An 18,888-nucleotide genomic window follows, 5' to 3' on the forward strand; every position below is an offset into this window, starting at 1 on the left:
TACAATTATTTCCCACTTTTAGAACATCTTGAACACGCGCTTCTCAGAGCGTTGAATGTATTAATATAGGAAATTAATGACGAACTCATAGCTGATAAGTCAAGGCAAGAATCGAGATCGTTCCCTCTCTCTCTCTGGTTTCAATTCGCAGATAGCAATGGCGTCAGAGGACAAGAAATCGTCGAAGAGGCGAACCGGAGGCATCCGTACACTTTCCGATCTGGACCGGAGGTCTTCCGACTCGGACAGTGACTCGGATGGCCCCCAGGAGTACTACACTGGTGGCGAGAAGAGGTGCATCCTTTTCTGAATACGAGCTTGCTTTTTAACCTTTTCTTCGATTCTTGGATTCTATTTTATTTGGTTTGCGAAATTCTCTTCTTATGGTTTGTTTGTATTAGTTATCATTAGAATTGCCATATTCCATATTTGGTTCATGCAACTTATTAGCAATTCTTCATTGTTTGCCAAGAATATGAAAAGAAAGAAAATGAAACATAGAAATCTGAAAATTCTTATCTTTTGGGAAAGAAGAGAAGGTATTGTTATCATATTATACTCAAGTTATAATGTTACACATGTTTGATCTAAATACGGCAACAATTGGATGACAATGGTAGATAATGCTTTCATTTTCCTTTTTGTCGTTCTGGAACTCCTAATGGTCAGTAGACATTTCTCGGTTCCATTAGAAAGCAATGATGGTATGAAAGCGAGTTTTAGGGGAAGCAGCTGAATGAGATACTATCTTGTGTAAGCTGTGGGATTGTCCTAGGCTGACGGGATTAGTCTAAATGGTAATGCTACTAGTTTTGTGAAATTCTAGTTAATAATAAGAAACTTGTGGTTCATTTCTCAATTATTACATTGGTGTTTCAGAGTCAAAAGGGGATTAAATCATTGGAGCAGAAGGTTCAATTAGAGATCAATCAGCTTCCCAGGATAAGTAGTCATGTGTCAAGTCGGCACTAGGGGTAGCTTCTTTGTTTGGATAGCTACACATTGGAAGATGCTTAGAACAAATAACTTAGTTCCTAGAGGAAGGGTGGTAGTGAATAGATACTGCACGTGTAAGGGGTATGCTAAAGCGGTCTCTTCCCTCTGCCTGCATTGCCTTTAGTGGTTTGGGAGCTTTGTAGATTTCTTGTCTGTTTTTGTTTGGAGTTCAGTAGGTGGTACCATATTCGATTAGTTCCCTCCTTACAGGTTGGTGTGGCAGATTTGTTCCTTTATGCATCACTGGAGCTAGCTTGAAAGGAATTGTATGGCTTTTATGCATGGTCTGCTCAGTTTCTTATTTCTTCCTGTGATTTGTTAGATTTTGTTTTTCTTTACATTTTAAATCTCATGTGAAATCTTTGTCAATAAATTCGTATTTTTTAAACGCTCCGTCTTACGAAAATTAACAATTGTAGAAGTTGATATTTTAGTGTGAAATGCTAAGGAAGTCTAAAATTTGTAATTACAATATTTGCAGTGGAATGCTTGTCCAGGATCCTTCAAAGGGTAACGATGTGGATGAAATTTTTGATCAAGCTAGGCAATTGGGAGCCGTAGAGGGGCCTTTTGATCCTTCAGGTGCATCTTCAAGCTCAAGACACTTTACTGGAACTGGTAGATTACTCTCAGGGGAAAGTGTACAATCTGCTCCTCAGCAGCCTGAGACTGTTGTTCACAACATCATTTTCTGGTCCAACGGTTTCACAGTAAATGATGGCCCGTTGAGGCGGTTGGACGACCCTGAAAATGCTGCTTTCTTAGAGGTAACAGCAATGGAAGTTTTGACTCAGGGAAAGAAAAAAGAATAATGAGTTGTTGTGATTGAGGTTGATGATTATTGTCTTTAAAAATTATTTGCTGTATTATTTGATGTACATTAAACATTGCATTGTGCATTTGGCTTCTGCCTCTTGTGTACAACTCCTCTTGTGATGTTGTGGATGAATTATTTTTGCATATTTATATGTTCCTCTTTATTACTGGCAACAAATGGCCCAGACATAAGCGCTGGGTTGCTCCTGCTCTGTCATGTTATTGTCAGAAATGTTATTCTATATCTAACTTTTTTTTCTGTCTCAACACAGAGCATCAGAAAGTCTGAATGTCCAAAAGAGCTGGAACCTGCAGATAGAAGTACCTTAGTTAACGTCAATCTAATAAGGAGGAATGAGAAGTGCCCAGTGAGTTCTCTCTTTAAGATCTACATTGTACCATTGCTGTTCTGCAGCATGGCATTATTAATTAAGTACAATAATGTACCCATTCAGTAGTATTCTAGTTGAAGGTTCTCCAGTGAAATTTTATCTACAAATGCATTTAAATTTTGGCAGCCTGTTCCCGAAGGGCAGTGGAGAATGTGTTACTCTACCAGTCATTAATATATTTCTTTCCTTGCAGGAAGTGGTGAAGCGCCATGTTCCGTTTCAGGGTACAGGAAGAACTCTAGGTAGCAGCTCTACTCCAGTGGCATCTGAGCCAACCACTGCATCCACTCCTCTCAACACTGCTCCAACCCCATCCGTGGGCCTGGTTGTGGATGAATCGTTGCCATCAACCTCAGTTCAGCTTAGGTTGGCTGATGGGACCCGCATGATTGCTCATTTTAACTACCAACATACCATCAGTGACATCCGCACCTTCATCGACTCATATAGGCCGGGGAGTCCGAGCAATTATCATCTGCAAATTATGGGGTTCCCTCCCAAACTTCTCAATGATCCAACTCAAACAATAGAGCAGGCAGGTCTTGCCAATTCAGTTGTGATCCAGAAATTCTAGCCAGCTGGACCATGATATTTGCTATCTGGTCATTAGCTATATATGTACCATTGTACCAAGTATTAAGAACGTGAAAACATGTACTGTTTACTCCATATGTAACTTTCAAGAAGTGGGTTTACTTATAAAATACGTTTTGAGGACAATAAAGGCATTTTCTTGCACAATTATGAACAATATTTTTAGTAATGCAGGGGAATTTATATTGTCAAGCATGGAGTTCATTATTTCATTTGCGGGTTTTGATAAATTGGAGCTTTCTGCCTGCGTTGCATTGCGTCCAGTATGTACTTCTCTTAAGAAAAGCTGACAGTGTATAGCTGCAAGCATGCTACGTGGAATTGGGAATATTATCTTGTGAAAGTGTAGATATTTTACACCTGCTACAGTTGATGATTTACCTAGCCTTCTCTGTTTTGAATACCACTGCATGAAGATAAGACAATGAATAAATAAATCAAGGAGAATCGTAGCTGTTGGGATTAGTCCAAGTGGTGATGACAATGAATGGGGGTAATGGGTGAGGATTATGATTTCTTTAGAATTCGATTTCATCCGATATAACGAAAAGCATGTCTTTGAATCTTTGATGGGTCATCTGTATTGGGCCATAGAGCTGGGCAAGGCTTGAAAACATGGCCGAGTCGGATCGGTGACTCTTTGAGTCAAACTCAAACCCCAATGACCCATCGGATTGGACTGAGTAATGGAGTATACAGGCAGGCACATAGTAGTACAGTAGAATATCTAGTACTAAACATACTACATAGTTAGGTGTGATTTCTTGAAGGGACTGAATGTGGGAGGGGAATTAATTGAGGCATCTGGATCCACTCGGCTCAACAGTTGAGGTCCGTTCATAGTGGCATAGGAGAATAGATTGGACACCAAAAAGCCATATGTTGTCGGCCAAAACAAGGTGTTTATTATATGCTATCAATATCGAGATCATATTCAAAGATAGAAAGATGGTTTTGCATCATTTGAGGTTTGGTCGCCTTAAGGGCCCATTAAAAGCTCTAATGTGCCAGCCACATAACATGCATGAGACTCTATCACTATAACCACCCCCCCGAATATGGCTATAATCCCCATAAAATCAGTTAGAAGTCTTCCAAAAGCCAATCACTTGAAAGTTCAATCCCATTTAAGAACCTCACCTCTAAATCTAATCAGTAATCACAACCAAAAAGGCAAAACGCATCCCCACTTATCCGATTATCCCCCTTAAATATAATTAATACTAGTGAAAATATTAATTCTAATGTTCACATTATAGTTTTCGCCTAAAGCCCCAAAGGGAGTAAAACTTGATGGGAGGAAAAGGAAAGCCACCAATGGATTATGGAATCCATGATAAGCTATCTGCAAATGGAAAAGCAAGTTACCTCTTTCTAGTTGGTTCAAGTTTCTCACTAATGTAATGGAATACATGACAACCTTAATAAAATGTTACCAATTGCAATTGCAAAAGTTTCTCTGCAGTTCTCTGTCAACAAATCAATAGATGTTTAATCCCATGAGATTACGTGGTGAAGATCAACAAATCAATAGATGTTTAATCCCATAAAATTACATGGTGAAGATAGATAAAATAAGGGATTATAATTAAGATAAGTGCAGGGTCCAGTGGCCAAAAAAAAAAAAAGTGTAGGGTCCGATTCCTCCAATGTATTAAAAATAAAATCAATAATTGTTTGTCAAAGATTATTAGAGCCATCATGATAATTCTCTAAGGCCCTCATTAGCAAATTCCTTCTCCTAACTTTCTTATTTTGTTATTTTTACATGCCTTCTCTTTAGATATATTTTCATATATATATATATAGCATATTGCGTCAAACTCTATAATTATGTGATAAAATTTATCATATAATTGTAAGTAAAATATTATTAGACTTTAGTTAAAATTTTAAAAATTATAACTTTACTCAATAAATTATAAAATTAAAAAATCTAAATGAAAGTCTCCTTAATATTAAATATGAACATACGGGCAAATTGCACGCAAAGTGTTTGTGGATATGTGTCAAAGAGGCAACAACTTTCCATAGAAAGAGCAGCATCACGCCACCACGTCTGTGTCCTCAGCTTCCACCAATGTTTTTTATTAACTAAGATGCCAAAACAACGTGGTTTTGGCCATACAACTTAAAAATAAAAAATACCTCTCCAAGGGATACCGCATCGATTACAAACTCCTCCAAATCTTCAAATCTACTTTAAAAAAGTATATATATTTCGTTTAAATATTTGAGACTTTTTCGTGTTAACCTGATGGGTCTATATTTCTGAATCTGTTATTGGATGAACATATTCCATAATTTTCATTATCTTCAATCATTTGTTTTTTGTTTTATTTATATGAATTATTTAAATTAGAAATATTAAAAGTATAATTCTTATTGGAGAAGTAATGTTATCTTTTATTTTGTTTGGTCGAAGAAGTAATGTTATATTGTTATCTTTGCTCTCCAATGGACAATAAGATTGAAACTAGAAGCCCATTGTATCTCGAATTCTCATTACATCCGGATATATTCCTCTGAAGGACATAGCTAGAATGACAGCTTTGGAAAAAGCAGGGTATAGAAAAACCAAGTCATTGATTGGGGAAACAAGGGAAAAAGAGATCAAAACAAGACAGATAAAAAAGAAACTGGAATGTGGCCAAAAAAAAAGAGAAGAGAAACTGGAAGGCTGCATTTTTGGGGAACAACAGAACATAGAGCCAAAAAGAATAATTACATTATGTGCAACATGCACACACACATATATATATATATATGGTTTTGTAAATACATATATACTCAGCTCGGACTGTTAATGCGCGCAGCTAGCTAGCTATCTACAACTCGCTTGATATGTACTATGTGAATGAACATATCAACCTCATTTGATGGAATTGCCTTTCCTTGACTGACGAGATCGATATTGACACCTTCATGCATATTGTTTGGGGACTGAATGGGCTATCATCAAACGTTGGTAGGGTACAGTTGCGTTTTCCACAATTGGATCGATATATTCATTATTGTCCATCATAAATATAGATTTCCGCGTGCCCATTACAAAAATGTCAATAAAAAATTTCAATATTATAATTAAGTCAATAAATTTTTTTTAAAATATTATTATAATTAACATTGACTAAATGTAATAAATTAAATTACAAAATGTACAAAAGATGACATAACATTACAAGAAATTATGTGAATTGCCACTAGTCAAAACATATAAAAAAAGCAAAAACAAAGGCAAAACGTAAAATTACTGGATCACTATTTCAAAAAAATTTGATAATGGGCTGGGTCATCAACTAAAATGTAATTTCTCAAAATATACTATTGACTAATATGTAATAAAAAAATTTATATTGACTTTTTTGTAATTTGTTAGTCGTTTAATTTATTCGCATGAGATACAAATGTTTGTATATATGATGATGTATTAAATATGAAAAATCAGTTATATTCTATATGACTATATATATAAATAGTTTCCTTTTTTCGTATATTTTGTGTTGTCTTGGCAAGAATTAAAAGTTATGGAACTAGTGCAAAAGTTCGGGGACAAGGATATTTATTGGTTAATTATATGCTAATCACATGATATATTGAATAGGAAAAATTCATTGTATAAATAATAATTATTCGTATAGGAAGGGAGTATAGATATTTTGTTTGTCATTTACTGCGGGGATGTGTTGGACTAGGGTGCAAGTGTGCAACTAGTAAAGAAAAACTAGCTTCACTATTTCAACCAAGTTTTATATATGTAACTAGCTACAAAAAATGCTTAAGACACCCGTTTTAATGAAATTTATATGTAAGGGCAAATAAAATTACAGAAAACTGATACTCTCCACATCCAGTTACATGCATGCGCCAACATAAACTCTCTACCTTTCACTCTCTCACAATCTTTTTTTTTTTGGCCATCACTCTCTCACAATCTTTAACTATATGCAGTATGCACACACACAAAAATAGAAAAATAGCTGTCATATATTCTTTCTCCGTCATATATTTGAGTATAAACTGTATATTAGGCCCACAAAAAATCACTGTTTGAGAGGATTCTAGCTAATCATGAAAAAGTCTTTTCTCTCGTGAATTTTGAATTTTGAGATTTTTTTGGCATGAATAGGTGAGGATGTGTAGCCTCTATTCAGCCAACCCGCACCAATCTACGAGAGAACATGCTTCAATAAACCTTAGTGATCATTAGCCAAATTAGCGAGGAAGGATAATATATAGGTTAAAATTATGATAGATGATCAACAGTTCAATCAATTCTACAGTAAAAAAAGAAGGGAAATTTTATTAAATAACTATTTTAAATACAACTCTATCTTTTTTAACCATTTTCTCTCAACTTTATCTTTTAGCCCATTTTCGCACAAAAATGTCCTCTCATCACCACATGGTTGACAAAAAAAAAGTAGAATATGATGAACTAGCTGCAACACTATCTAAAGTGGTTGTAGCATCATGTGTCGACCATTTATTGACCATTTGTCGACCATTATTTGTCGACAATTTGTTGACCATGTATCGACTATTTGTCGTCAATGATCAAATTTCAAATATGAAACAACAAATCCAGGTAAAAAAATTCAAATCTAGAACATCAAACCCATATCGAAATTTCATATCTGAAACCACAAAACCATGTCAGAATTTTATGAAACAACATAAACCCATAATGAATAATAAATAATGAATACAATGTTCTGGATAATCTTTTTTTCCGATTGAATCCAAACCCACACAATTTCAAAGGAAAAAAAAAACCCACCGAATTTTTCTCAGATCACGAAAACCTGGAGCTTGCCATCTCGGGTGAGCTTGGAGACAAGGTTAGCGAAGTAGCCGAGGTGGTTTTGCTGGCCGGGTCCCATCGAACGACGAAGAAGGGAAGGGGGCGAGAATGGAGGGTGGAAATTGGAGGAGAGGAGGAGGGTTTTGAGGAAGAGGGCTTGGGAAGTAAGGTCTTGCAAGGTTTGGTGGAATGGTTATTGCCATAGGGATTTGGAGGAGTGGCAATAAAGGAAGAAGAATTAAAAATAGCCATGGATTTCGCTGTGTAGAAAGATGGGGAGGATGTTGATAGCTGGGTAGCATGTGGAGATCACAAATGGGGATGATGTTGATGTGGGTGAGAGAGATAGAAGGGCATTTTGTCTGAAAATGGACCAAAGAGCTATAAAAGATAAAGATGGGTGGAAATGGTTAGAAAATATATTATTGTATTAAAAAGAGACATTTAATGAAATTTCTCAAAAAGAACATGCTTCAATGCTATTTTCTAATGCATTTGTCTTGTTTGCTCTTTTTAATGCTACAGATGAAATATAACATATTGGCTTAATTAGGGTATAAAGTTGTTTAAGGGCCAGTTTGCTATTGCTGTGTGAAAAAACAACTGTGTGGTAGAACAGCTGTGAAGTAAAATCAGCTGTAAAGTAAAGCAGCTGAGTGTTTGGTAAAGTATTTTTTCAAAAGTGCTGTGAGTGCAAAAAACAGTATCAAAGTATTTGGTAAATGTTAATGTAAAAGTGCTGTGACTGTGTATAATTACTAAAATAGACATGATGCTAAAAGTGTCTTTCACTTATTTGTTTGGTAAAAATAAAATGTTTTTTACTTGTTTTTTAAATTTTTGGCTACAAATTTTTATTAGCATTAATTTTTCTAAGAATAACATTATTAAATAAGTATATGTATTATTTTTTTAGGTATATTATAATTTTAATCGTGCAAATAAAATATCATAATTAATTATCACAATATAAAATATAACTAACAATGGACATATTTTTTAATTTAAAATAAACAAATTAAAAATATAGAAATCAATGAGGATATTATGGGTAAAATAAAATATTCATTGTTGTTGTGATTCACTGCAGCTTTCAAAAGCACCTAAAAACCTGTTTTCTATTTTTGTTGTGGGGAGTTGAGAATTGTAGGAAAAAATAGTTTTTAATTTTTTTATCAAACACCAAAACTGCTATAGGTGATTAAGAATTGTCATCCACAGCAGTTTTTGGGTCTTCCACTGCAATCCCAAACGGGGCCTAAGTTTATTATTTAGGGCTTAATTATAGATTTTGTGCTCCGCTCAAAACTCGGGGGTAACCCCTAAACCTTAAGTAATGAATGAGTGAACTAATTCGAAATAGAAGTTTTTTTTTTTTTTTTTTAATTTTGTCTAGCGAATTGATTGGCATTTCTTTGCTTATTCTTTCGCACCAACTAAGTTTCAAAATAGAATTGAATTCGATAATACTGTCACCCAATACATAATTGTCATAGTCACTTAATGACAGGGTGTATATTAAGTTTTCACACCAAATTTTTAATTATCACTAAGCAATAATTATAGGTAGTACTAAGTACTAAGCATCAACAACACCACCGATTGATCAACATGACCTCAAATTGATACAATCTATAAGTCACGCAGGCCTATTATGCTAGCTCTCTCAGTTGCTCCAGAGATTGGCTTGAGTCAATAAAGATTCTAACCTTCTCAACTAGAACAACTTTCACTGCCAAGCAAGCCCTATATGACTCTTCAACTAGGTTTTATTTGAAAACCCAATATTAGCTCCTCCACATGACTAATCATTGAGCACACTTAAAAAAGTCTAACTCTACGATAAGAGAAAAATAAGTTAAATAACTTTCATCTACGACAAGTTGCACCCTGTTTGCTAAGAAATCTGAAACAAAAAATCTCCTTCATTCCCACCAATAATGTAATTTTTCCAATTAAACTATAGTCATTCATAGTAGCCTTCTTGTTGATCTGTTCTAAATGTGAAATCTTTCTTCCTTCTTGCTTCAAGACTATAAAATACGATGTAAACTTTATGGAAAGGCATGACTATAGCCTACGTGAGAGACACAACTACACTTAAACTATAATAAAATTAGAGTTTATGATGAAACCTTAGAGTAAGTCTCTAAAATCAAAGAAGGGATTCTACAAATTAAGATGGTCAAACCGCTAGCCTATAGCGGAATATCAAGACGGCCGCAAATGAGCATTTTGGAGTTTTTTCCTCCCTAGTGGCTTCGATAGACAACTTAAAAGCCTGGACCGACTTGTTTTCTTATAGTGATAACTTTCATTATGATAATAAACCTTTTGAAGGTTAATGCTAACTAAATGAATTTTAATAATAAATTGTTTATCCCCCATATTATGTCCCGTAAAGCTAGATCGTTAGTACTCTTATCCTTTTTTTAGCCATGATTAGTACTCTTATGCTACGTTTGGCATGCTAGACTGTGTTTGATTGGACTATTCTTATGGATTATGCTGGATATTGTTGGACTGGAGTAAGCTGGACTAATGTTATCCTGTGTTTGGTGTTGTGTCGGACTATGAAGCTGGATAAGCTAAATAACACTGTCATGTGTTTAGTGCATGGTCGGACTAAGCTATAATTATATTAATTTATAAATAAATAAAATTTATTAATTATCAAAATAAATTTATTAATTTCAATGCCTATAAATATTAATTTATTTATTTATTTTATAAAAAAATATAATTTTGGTATAAAAGCACTTCTTTTTTTTTGGGATAAAAGCACTAAATTAATTAAATTAAAATTAAAAAATAAAAAATCTAATACAATTAATAAACTCACTCCCAGCCACCCAGCAGATCGTCACTCTCACGCCTTCCCCATTTCTCTCTGTTTCTTTCTCCCCGATGATGGTGCCATACTGCCATCCTTCATCTCCTTCATCTCTCTCTCTCTCTTAACCTCTCCCTCTCTCTCTCAATCTTTCTCTCTCTCAGCGCCATCTTCTCCCCCTCTGTCCGCCGATGATGGCGTTTCAAAATCGGAGAAGTCGACGGCCTCCGCTGTCGGCCCTTCTTTTCCGACGACGTCGTGAGCCCCTGTTGGTACCAGTTTCTTCCTCTCATCAAGCTGGACCCAAAGGTGGCTTTTGATCATTCATCGGACCACCTCAATCGCCGAATCGAAGCTCCAAAGCCGCGACCTCCCTCTGCCGATCTCCGGCGACTCCGACGGCTGATGGCAACGATCTTCACTGGGTGTTGCTCCTCTCTTTCTGCTCTTTTCATTGGTGTAGATTTATGTGGTCAATTGTGCTCAAATAAAAAAGCCCCAAATTGCAGAAACTAGTTTTGGTCTTCTAAGTTGCAGCCTTGCAGGAACTAGTTAATCAACAAATCAATTGCCTCTGTTTTGATCTTTCTGAGCTGAGGAGCCAATTCTTAGATAGGAGGTGTAATCCGGTTCTTACATAGCGAGGTGTGTTCAACCCTCGCTATTTACCAACCCACAATCCGGTGTTTTAGAAGGAGCAATGCTAGATAGTCTCATTTAAAATAATACCGGGTCTTACCAAACGTGGGTTAACTGTGTTATTTAACACAATCCTAACTAGCAACGGCTAGCACGGTGAAACAAACGTAGCCTTATAGTCTTATCCTTAACATTGTGATAAGAGGCCGATCGTTTACCTTTTCGTAAAAAGAAAGGAAAAATAGGAAAAAAAAAAAAAAAAGGAAAATTGGGACATTAAATTATGACTAAATCTTGTATTGGGTGTGCCTGGTGGTTGTGAATCTCACCTCACGTGAGAGGTGCCGCGGGCACGCCCCATCCAAGACTCTCTCTTAAATTATTTATGACCTTATGAAAGTTGAAACAAATCGATCTTTCATGTATCATGCAACTGTTCGATGGATATGACGTAAAGTGCATCACAGAGAAGCTTTGCTTGCAAGGGGGCCTAGCATTCCCGTCCCTTTAGGACCACTACATAACTCTCTCTTTCTTTCCCTGCCTAGAAGGCTACAACTACACCCACCCTCACACTTCATCACACTTTGAGAGCAGTGACGTCTCTCGAACTTTTTCTCTTTGCTTGCTTTTTATTCTTACCCTTTTGTGACGGATTCGCGTACTATATATGAGACTATATATATGTCTATATCCCCCTCCTTCTTGAAACCCTAACCCTACATCTATAGACCTAACCCTAACTCTAAACCCTAACCGGTCATCACCCAATTGTCTATCTATAATTAATGTCCCGTTTTTCAAACCCCTTTGTTCATTGGTTCAGCTAGTGGTTTTGGTTTACTCCCTAGTCCCTCCTCAGTTTAAATACCATTTAAGAAAAAACAAAAAAAGAAGTCCCAATTTAATCAATTTCAGGTTGATTTGTCCTTTGCAATTCCTAATAATGAGTTTTGGAATAATGTCAATATCTCAATGAGTTGATTTATTGCGTACGGGAAATCTATCAGGAGATTTAGGACCCACTTAATCAGACCATCATCTACTGTCCTCCATATGAATCTTAAAACTATTTCCCACTCTTTTGTCTATTCTGGCAGGATTATTAATTTGGTTTTTCACTTCCCTTTTTTTTGCCTCCCTTCCCTTTTTACTTCTTTTTTCGGGCCCTTGTAGTTAGGGGTGGGTCGGAATACTGTTATAACCGAACTGCACCCGAAAATTGATGTGACCGATCCACCCAACAACCGCTCCGACGAGAGCCAACACATTGGTTGCGGTTTTCTAACCGATCCGACAGGAGGCGGAGGCAGAGGCAGAAGCGGCATCTAAACTCCCACACCGTCGGTAAACCGCACCGACCGACCCTTCTTCATCTTCTTCTTCTCTCTTGGTTTCTAGCAACAAGCAGCTTCTTCTTCTTCTCCTGTCCTAGTTTCTCTTTTTCTCATCTCCTAGTTTCTGGCGCGCAGCAACTTCTTCTTCTTCTTCAACCTGCAACCTCGCCGCCGCGTTGGACGACCTTTATTCTTCGACTGCTGCAACCTCGCCGCTGCGATGGACGAACCTCAGATGCCGTCGACGCGATGGACAACCTCAGATGCCGCCGCAGCTTCTTCTTCTTCTTCAACCTGCAAGTCCTGCAACCATCGCACAGCCACACCCAAACAGAAAGCTGGTCGGTTTGGATCTATTTCAAACCGATTCGACCGTCACTTGCGGTTTCACCGACAGAGTCGATGGCGGTAGCGGTTGGCGTTTTGCCTATTTCAATCCTAGTCGGTCGGTCAGTCGACGGTATGTGGCTGGCTGTTCGGTTACCGACACCGACCCACCCCTACTTGTAGCTACAGCCTAGATATGTAAAATAGGAAAAAGAAAATTAAGAGAAAGAAAAAGAGAAATTTTAATGTACAAACTATTTTGTCTTAATTTTGGTTTTTTATTTATATACCATCAATTTATTTAACAGAGTTTTTTTTGTTTTTTTTATTTTTATTATAGAATCTCACGTACGAAATGTATGTAAGTTAAAAATTAGGACAAATAACATATTCTTATAAAATAAGAAAATCATCAAAGTATGTATGGTTAACTTGATTTATCAACTAGAGAAGAACTTACCTGCAACCGCGGGGGGGGGGGGGGTGCACCAGCTGTTATCCCTCCCCCCCTTCTCTCTCTATCTCTCTCCTTCACTTTCTCTCACTTTCTTTCTCTCTCTCACTTTCTCTCTTCCTCTCTCTAATGGGGATAACACCTCTCCCTATAACAGGGACATGTAAGTTATTTTCTATCAACTATACTATATGAGTCAGAGACTCCTTTTGTGTCATTAGGTGATAAAGATTTGAGGATTTTTCTGCTGTGTAACTGCAACAAATTAAGTGCAACAACGTTTCACCAACTTAATTAATGCTACGTGCTTTGATTAATTAACTAAGAGAAAAACCAATCAATAGCGTGCTTCCATGGTGACACCAAGACTAGTAACTAGCTAGTAAGACATTTCAAGCTGCATAAGCTTCATTTTAGTTTTAGAAAGTCAAGTTAGATAAGTGCTTTAAGTCCTCCTACATTTAGGTCTAAGAAAGGTCATTTGTTTAATTTAACCATAAAAATAGTTGAATAAAACAAACTATGTGAATATATATCAGTGGTCAACAATCCAAATTTTATAGTTCGCCTCACCTTCTAATTAATGAAATAGAGAAAAATTTGGTCTCCAGGCCATTCATTAGAGCTCTTTTTGTGCGGTTTTTCACAGGAGTGTTGTGGAGTGGAGCTCATTCATAGGACCAGCGAGCGACCAACTTTAATGGGAGAGAGAAAAATGGAACCTAGCTAGCTAGCTAGGTTAGTCTATAGATGTAGAGACTAGAGAGAGATTTGAGGAAGAGACATTCGGACTGTCCCACTAGCTTTACCAGCTTTATTTTTATAGCTTGCAGCAGCCAGCAAACCCACTCCTTTTCTCTATGCCAAATAATTACGGATTAGATGCTATGACTCTGACTAATATTTAATGACATTATATATATAGAGAAAATTACAGATTTAGTCAAGTTATTTTATACCTAGTTCAATTTTAGTTCACAATCTTTTTTAAATTCTGTTTTGGTCCACTAAATGTTTCACTTGTTCAGTAAAGGTCCATATTTGTTTTCTCAAATTTGGCATGCTTTTTATCCTATCAAATCTCACCCAAATTCAGCGAACATATACTTGTTTTAAAGCTATGTATTTCTTCTTTACAACCATATAAAAATCATTCAAATTGGAGTTCTAAAACTCAAGATAATTGACCTCAAAGTAGGGTACCCGAAACTGCCAATTTTTCAAACTTCACCCAATCTCAATTCTTTTAGATTATAATACTCTAAATTTGTTTTTATGACTAAGAAATGATGAAATATAACTTATAATTCAATTATAATTGAAGAAAACACAACCCAAAGGATTTAAAGTCACAAATCTGGACCTTTACTGAACAAATGAAACAATTAGTGAACTAAAACAGAACTTAAAAAAGATTATGGACCAAAATTGAACTAGGTATAAAATAAGTGTACCAAATCTATAATTTCCTCGTATATATGTATATTAGATTTTATATACGTAATAAAGTTATAAACTGCATGCTTAGGAAAAAGATTTGTCAGTTTATTTTTAGTTTCAACCAAATTCAGCAAATTTGAAAACCGGAAAAGGTTCTCTCCCATCCTCCCGGCTTCTTTTCTTTCTTTCTTTAGACGATCTCGACTCTCAAGCTTGGACATCCCGTTATATTTTCATCATCCATTTTCTTTTGTTAAAAAAAAAAAAACGTTTTAAGAATAAGATACCATAAAATCATAATTTAAGAATACATTTTCTTTAGATAAGTTAAAAGAAACATGTAGAAGTTAGTTCCAAATTGATCAGATATGGATCAGCTGAATATATATATAAAAATATAAATTACGAGTCATATATCGTGGACTTTATAGTTCAAAACAAGCATTACATATTTACATTACAATATAATTAAAAGTATATAAAAAGAAAAAATTGTGATAGTGAGTATATATATACCGTATTTTTACGGTTTTACCTCCACATGTAAGGTTAAAGTCGGGCTATGTTGGCTTCATGGTTGCTGAGTTTTGATTTACTTTGGTTAGAAAAAAAATCCTTCAGTGAATCAAATGGAGCTCCTTTAATATCTCACATGATCTTACTTTGGCATTTGGATCTTATATAGTTTGACTTCTCAAAATTAGAAATTGAAGACATGTTGGTCGAATGTTGATCTGCCTTTTTTTACTTCTTGTTGTTTTGATCATATACAAGACAAGATGGGGTACAATAGGGTGTATAATTGGCCTTTCAGATCTTCAGTGCCCATTTGGTTCGCGGATTGAAATCTTGAGAATGAGAATATAATTTCATTGTCATATTTTGTAAATGCAAGAATGAGAAAATAATTTATAATTCTTAAGAAAATGATGCTCTAAAATAGGGATAAATTAAACACATTTGGATTTGGTTTTCCTTTCTTATGGAAAAACATTAACCACGAATTTTCAAGACCATAAACAATTGAAAATATCACTTCTTTCTAATTTATAAAATTATATATATAATAGATAAGATATAATTAAAAAACAAAACAATTTTTTTTTTTTATTCTTACACAAACGAAATATGGGAGTAGAAATAAAAAGAGATTTCCTCACTACTTTCCTTTCCCAACATTACCAAACAAACATGCTAAATGGAAATTTGCATTCTCTTCTCTCTATAAAATGCACATGAATTGATTTTCTAAGTACTCAATTCCGTGAACTAAACAGAATTTTAGAGTTTAAGGTTTAACTAAAGTCTCAAACCTAAAAGTTAAATCTTAAGCAATTAATAAGTTTTGACCAACTTGAAAATAAAATTTTCTAAAGTTTTGTTTGGTAAATTGATTAACCTACATTTTTCAATGGAAAAAATATTTTTTTAGTCTCTGTGTTTTACCTTTAGATAAATTTTGGTCATTGTGTTTTTAAAATTTCCAATTTGGTTCATGTGTTTATGTTTGCAAATAATTTAGTTCACCACCGACAGAAACACACCACCACCATCCTCACCCTCCCTACATCTCTCTTTCCCCCCATAAGCTCTCTCTCTCTCTCTCTCTCTCTCTCTCTCTCTCGCTATTGGACATAATAAGTGAAATCCACTACAAACCCGCCGCCACAATTGGTAGTGGTGGACTAAAATTGCTTGCAAACATAACACATGGACCAAATTGGCAATTTTGAAAACATAAGGACTAAAATTGATTGTAAGGTAAAACACATGGACTAAAAATGTACTTTTCCCTTTTTTAATCAATCAGTTGTCAACTAAGTTTGGCAAATAATCTAATTGATTTTAACCGTCACTCGATAACATGGTTGTAAGAGGTACTCAATTACATAGTGTAACATATTAAAAATAAGGGTAAATAACAATTTAATACCTCAACTTTACCTCGGATTTCAAGTTAATACATCAAGTTCAAAAAGTTGTAATTTCATGTCTCAACTTTCATTTTGTTTCAAGTTTGTACCTCCGTTAGATTTTCTATTAGTGAGTCATTATCTTTGATGACGTGACATGAATATTTTTGTCTTTTCACCTTCATTTCATATATTTGAACTCTAATTAGCCACCTAAGCAGCCACATGTAAAAAAAAAAATTTATATAAAAAAAAATCATTTACAAAAAAAGGTTCTTTGTTTTTTTCCGTAAAAAACACAACCCCTATCCCCTTTCCTCCCCCCAGCCCGACCCACCGTACCCTCTCCCCCCGCAACCCAGCCCCTCCCCCTCCCCTGCAACCCAGCCCCTCCCTCATCGTCGCTGCCACATTCGAGATCTCCTTCCCTCTCAGAGTCGTTGGGCAACATCTGAGATCTCCCTCCTTTCAGATATGCTCTAGCCTTCGACTCGAGTGGCGTTTTGGCGACGATGATTGGATCTGCTCCAATACGACATCTTGAGACAAAGACTGGGTGGGTGGCTGTGGGGTCGGCGATAGGCTGGCTGGCTGTCGGATTGGATCTCGGCGTGGGGTTGTCGACGAGGTGTGTGTTTGGGAGGGAGGGGAGGGTTGTGGGTTGGTTTGGGTTCTTTTTGGCTTAGTTCTGAAAATTCTGAGTTGGGTTTTTTAAATTCAAGCTTATCAACTATCCTCACAAACACCACCAGCCAACAAATGAAAATGGTGAGTTGGGTCTGGGGTTTTGGTGTAGTCTGTGTAGATGTTTCTTGTTTCCAATTGAGTTGAATTGTGTTTGATTGTGTGTGTGAAATGTGAATTAAGATTGTTTAGGTTTAAAGCTTTGACATTTTTAAGTCTCAACTCTGAATGGGGAGGGAGACATGGGAGGGTTAGGTTATACAGGGGGTGCGATAAGGTTGGGACTGGGTGGGGGGTGGCCGACGAGGGGAGGTAGAAGGAGGTGGATGCGGGGAGAGGTAGAGAGGAGGAGGGTTTGGGGGCGGGGGAGAGCGGGAGGAAGACAACTGGGGAGAGAAAGTTGCAGAAAGAGTGTGGGAGTTGGGGAGAGAGATGATGGATTTGAAGATTTTTGTTTTTGACAAAAAAAAATTGTTTAAATGATTTAAAGTTTTTTAAATATTAAAATATTTTTTTTACATGTGGCAGCTTAGGTGGCTAATTAGAGTTTAAGTTGATAAAATTAGGGTGAAAAGAGAAATATATCCTTGCCACATCATCAAAGATAACAGCGGATTGACAACAAATATAACAGAGGTATTAACTTGAAACAAAATGAAAGTTGAGACATAAAATTACAGCTTTTTGAACTTGAGGTACTAACTTGAAATCCGAGGTAAAGTTAAGGTATTAAATTATAATTTACCCTAAAAATAAAGGGTGCTGCTATTCGGACCCAATTAACTTATTTATTTTTAGTCTTAAGGCCCTCAACACTTTTTTTTTTATATCCAACATTAAATTTTAAATTACAAAAATTCATTATCACACCCAATAAGTTTCTCAAAAATACCCTTACCAAAACCCAACATCATAACTAACCTATTCCTACTCTCTATACCCAACAACACACCCAACGGTCCCAACACCATCACCCACCACCTTAACACCATAACCACTACCATCCGACGCCAACACATGACAACAACCACCCAACTTGAGGTATTTTCATTAAATAAAATATCTTCGGCAGTCCTCCACCTCCCTCTCTTTCCCTCAGACCGGAGTCGACCTTCTTTGATCTTCCTAGTAAGCTTTATTGACCCATCTAGTTCAACCATCTAACTTCATCAAGCAAAACCCAAGAGAAAACAAATAAATGAAAAGTGTAAAAAGGGCAAAAAGCAATCAGGAGGAATAAACATGTCGTACACCAAATTACATTTTCAAGCACAACTTTGATTACCCAAGAAATCTCAAAACAAATATTTTAAAGCATTAATTTTGTTTCTTCATGGATTGTTGCATCAGATTGGAGGTCAGGAGCTTGATTTTGCAAAATTGCAAAATCAAGGAGACCAACACAGAACAAGCCCCAATTTTGCTATGATGGGTACCACACTGAGAAACAACAGGATTTGACAAATATCGATGGATAGATTAAAAAATCCAATGAGGTGTTGGTTTTGGATAGATTAAAAAATCCAATGAGATGTTGGTATTTGGATGTGGGTTTTTAAAGGCTAGAGAGAGAGAGGGAGAGAGGGAGGGAGAGGGAGAGAGAGAGAGAGAGAGAGAGAGAGAGAGAGAGAGAGAGAGAGATGGGTGAAGGGATGCCGG

At 36.1% G+C, this 18,888-nt stretch overlaps 1 protein-coding gene across 1 annotated transcript; it reads left to right on the forward strand.

Moving 5' to 3' along the window:
• Positions 1-68: 68 nt before the first annotated feature.
• Positions 69-2,990, forward strand: LOC147298500 (plant UBX domain-containing protein 4-like). The gene is made up of 4 exons (XM_086240999.1): positions 69-294; positions 1,478-1,763; positions 2,085-2,180; positions 2,398-2,990. The coding sequence occupies exons 1-4, from the start codon at positions 158-160 to the stop codon at positions 2,776-2,778; spliced, it is 900 nt and encodes a 299-aa protein (XP_086097125.1). The 5' UTR covers positions 69-157; the 3' UTR covers positions 2,779-2,990.
• The last annotated feature ends 15,898 nt before the right edge of the window (positions 2,991-18,888 follow it).

The sequence above is a fragment of the Dryas octopetala genome, chromosome 1 (genome assembly GCF_963921425.1).
Source record: "Dryas octopetala chromosome 1, drDryOcto1.1, whole genome shotgun sequence".
Lineage (NCBI taxonomy): Eukaryota > Viridiplantae > Streptophyta > Magnoliopsida > Rosales > Rosaceae > Dryas > Dryas octopetala.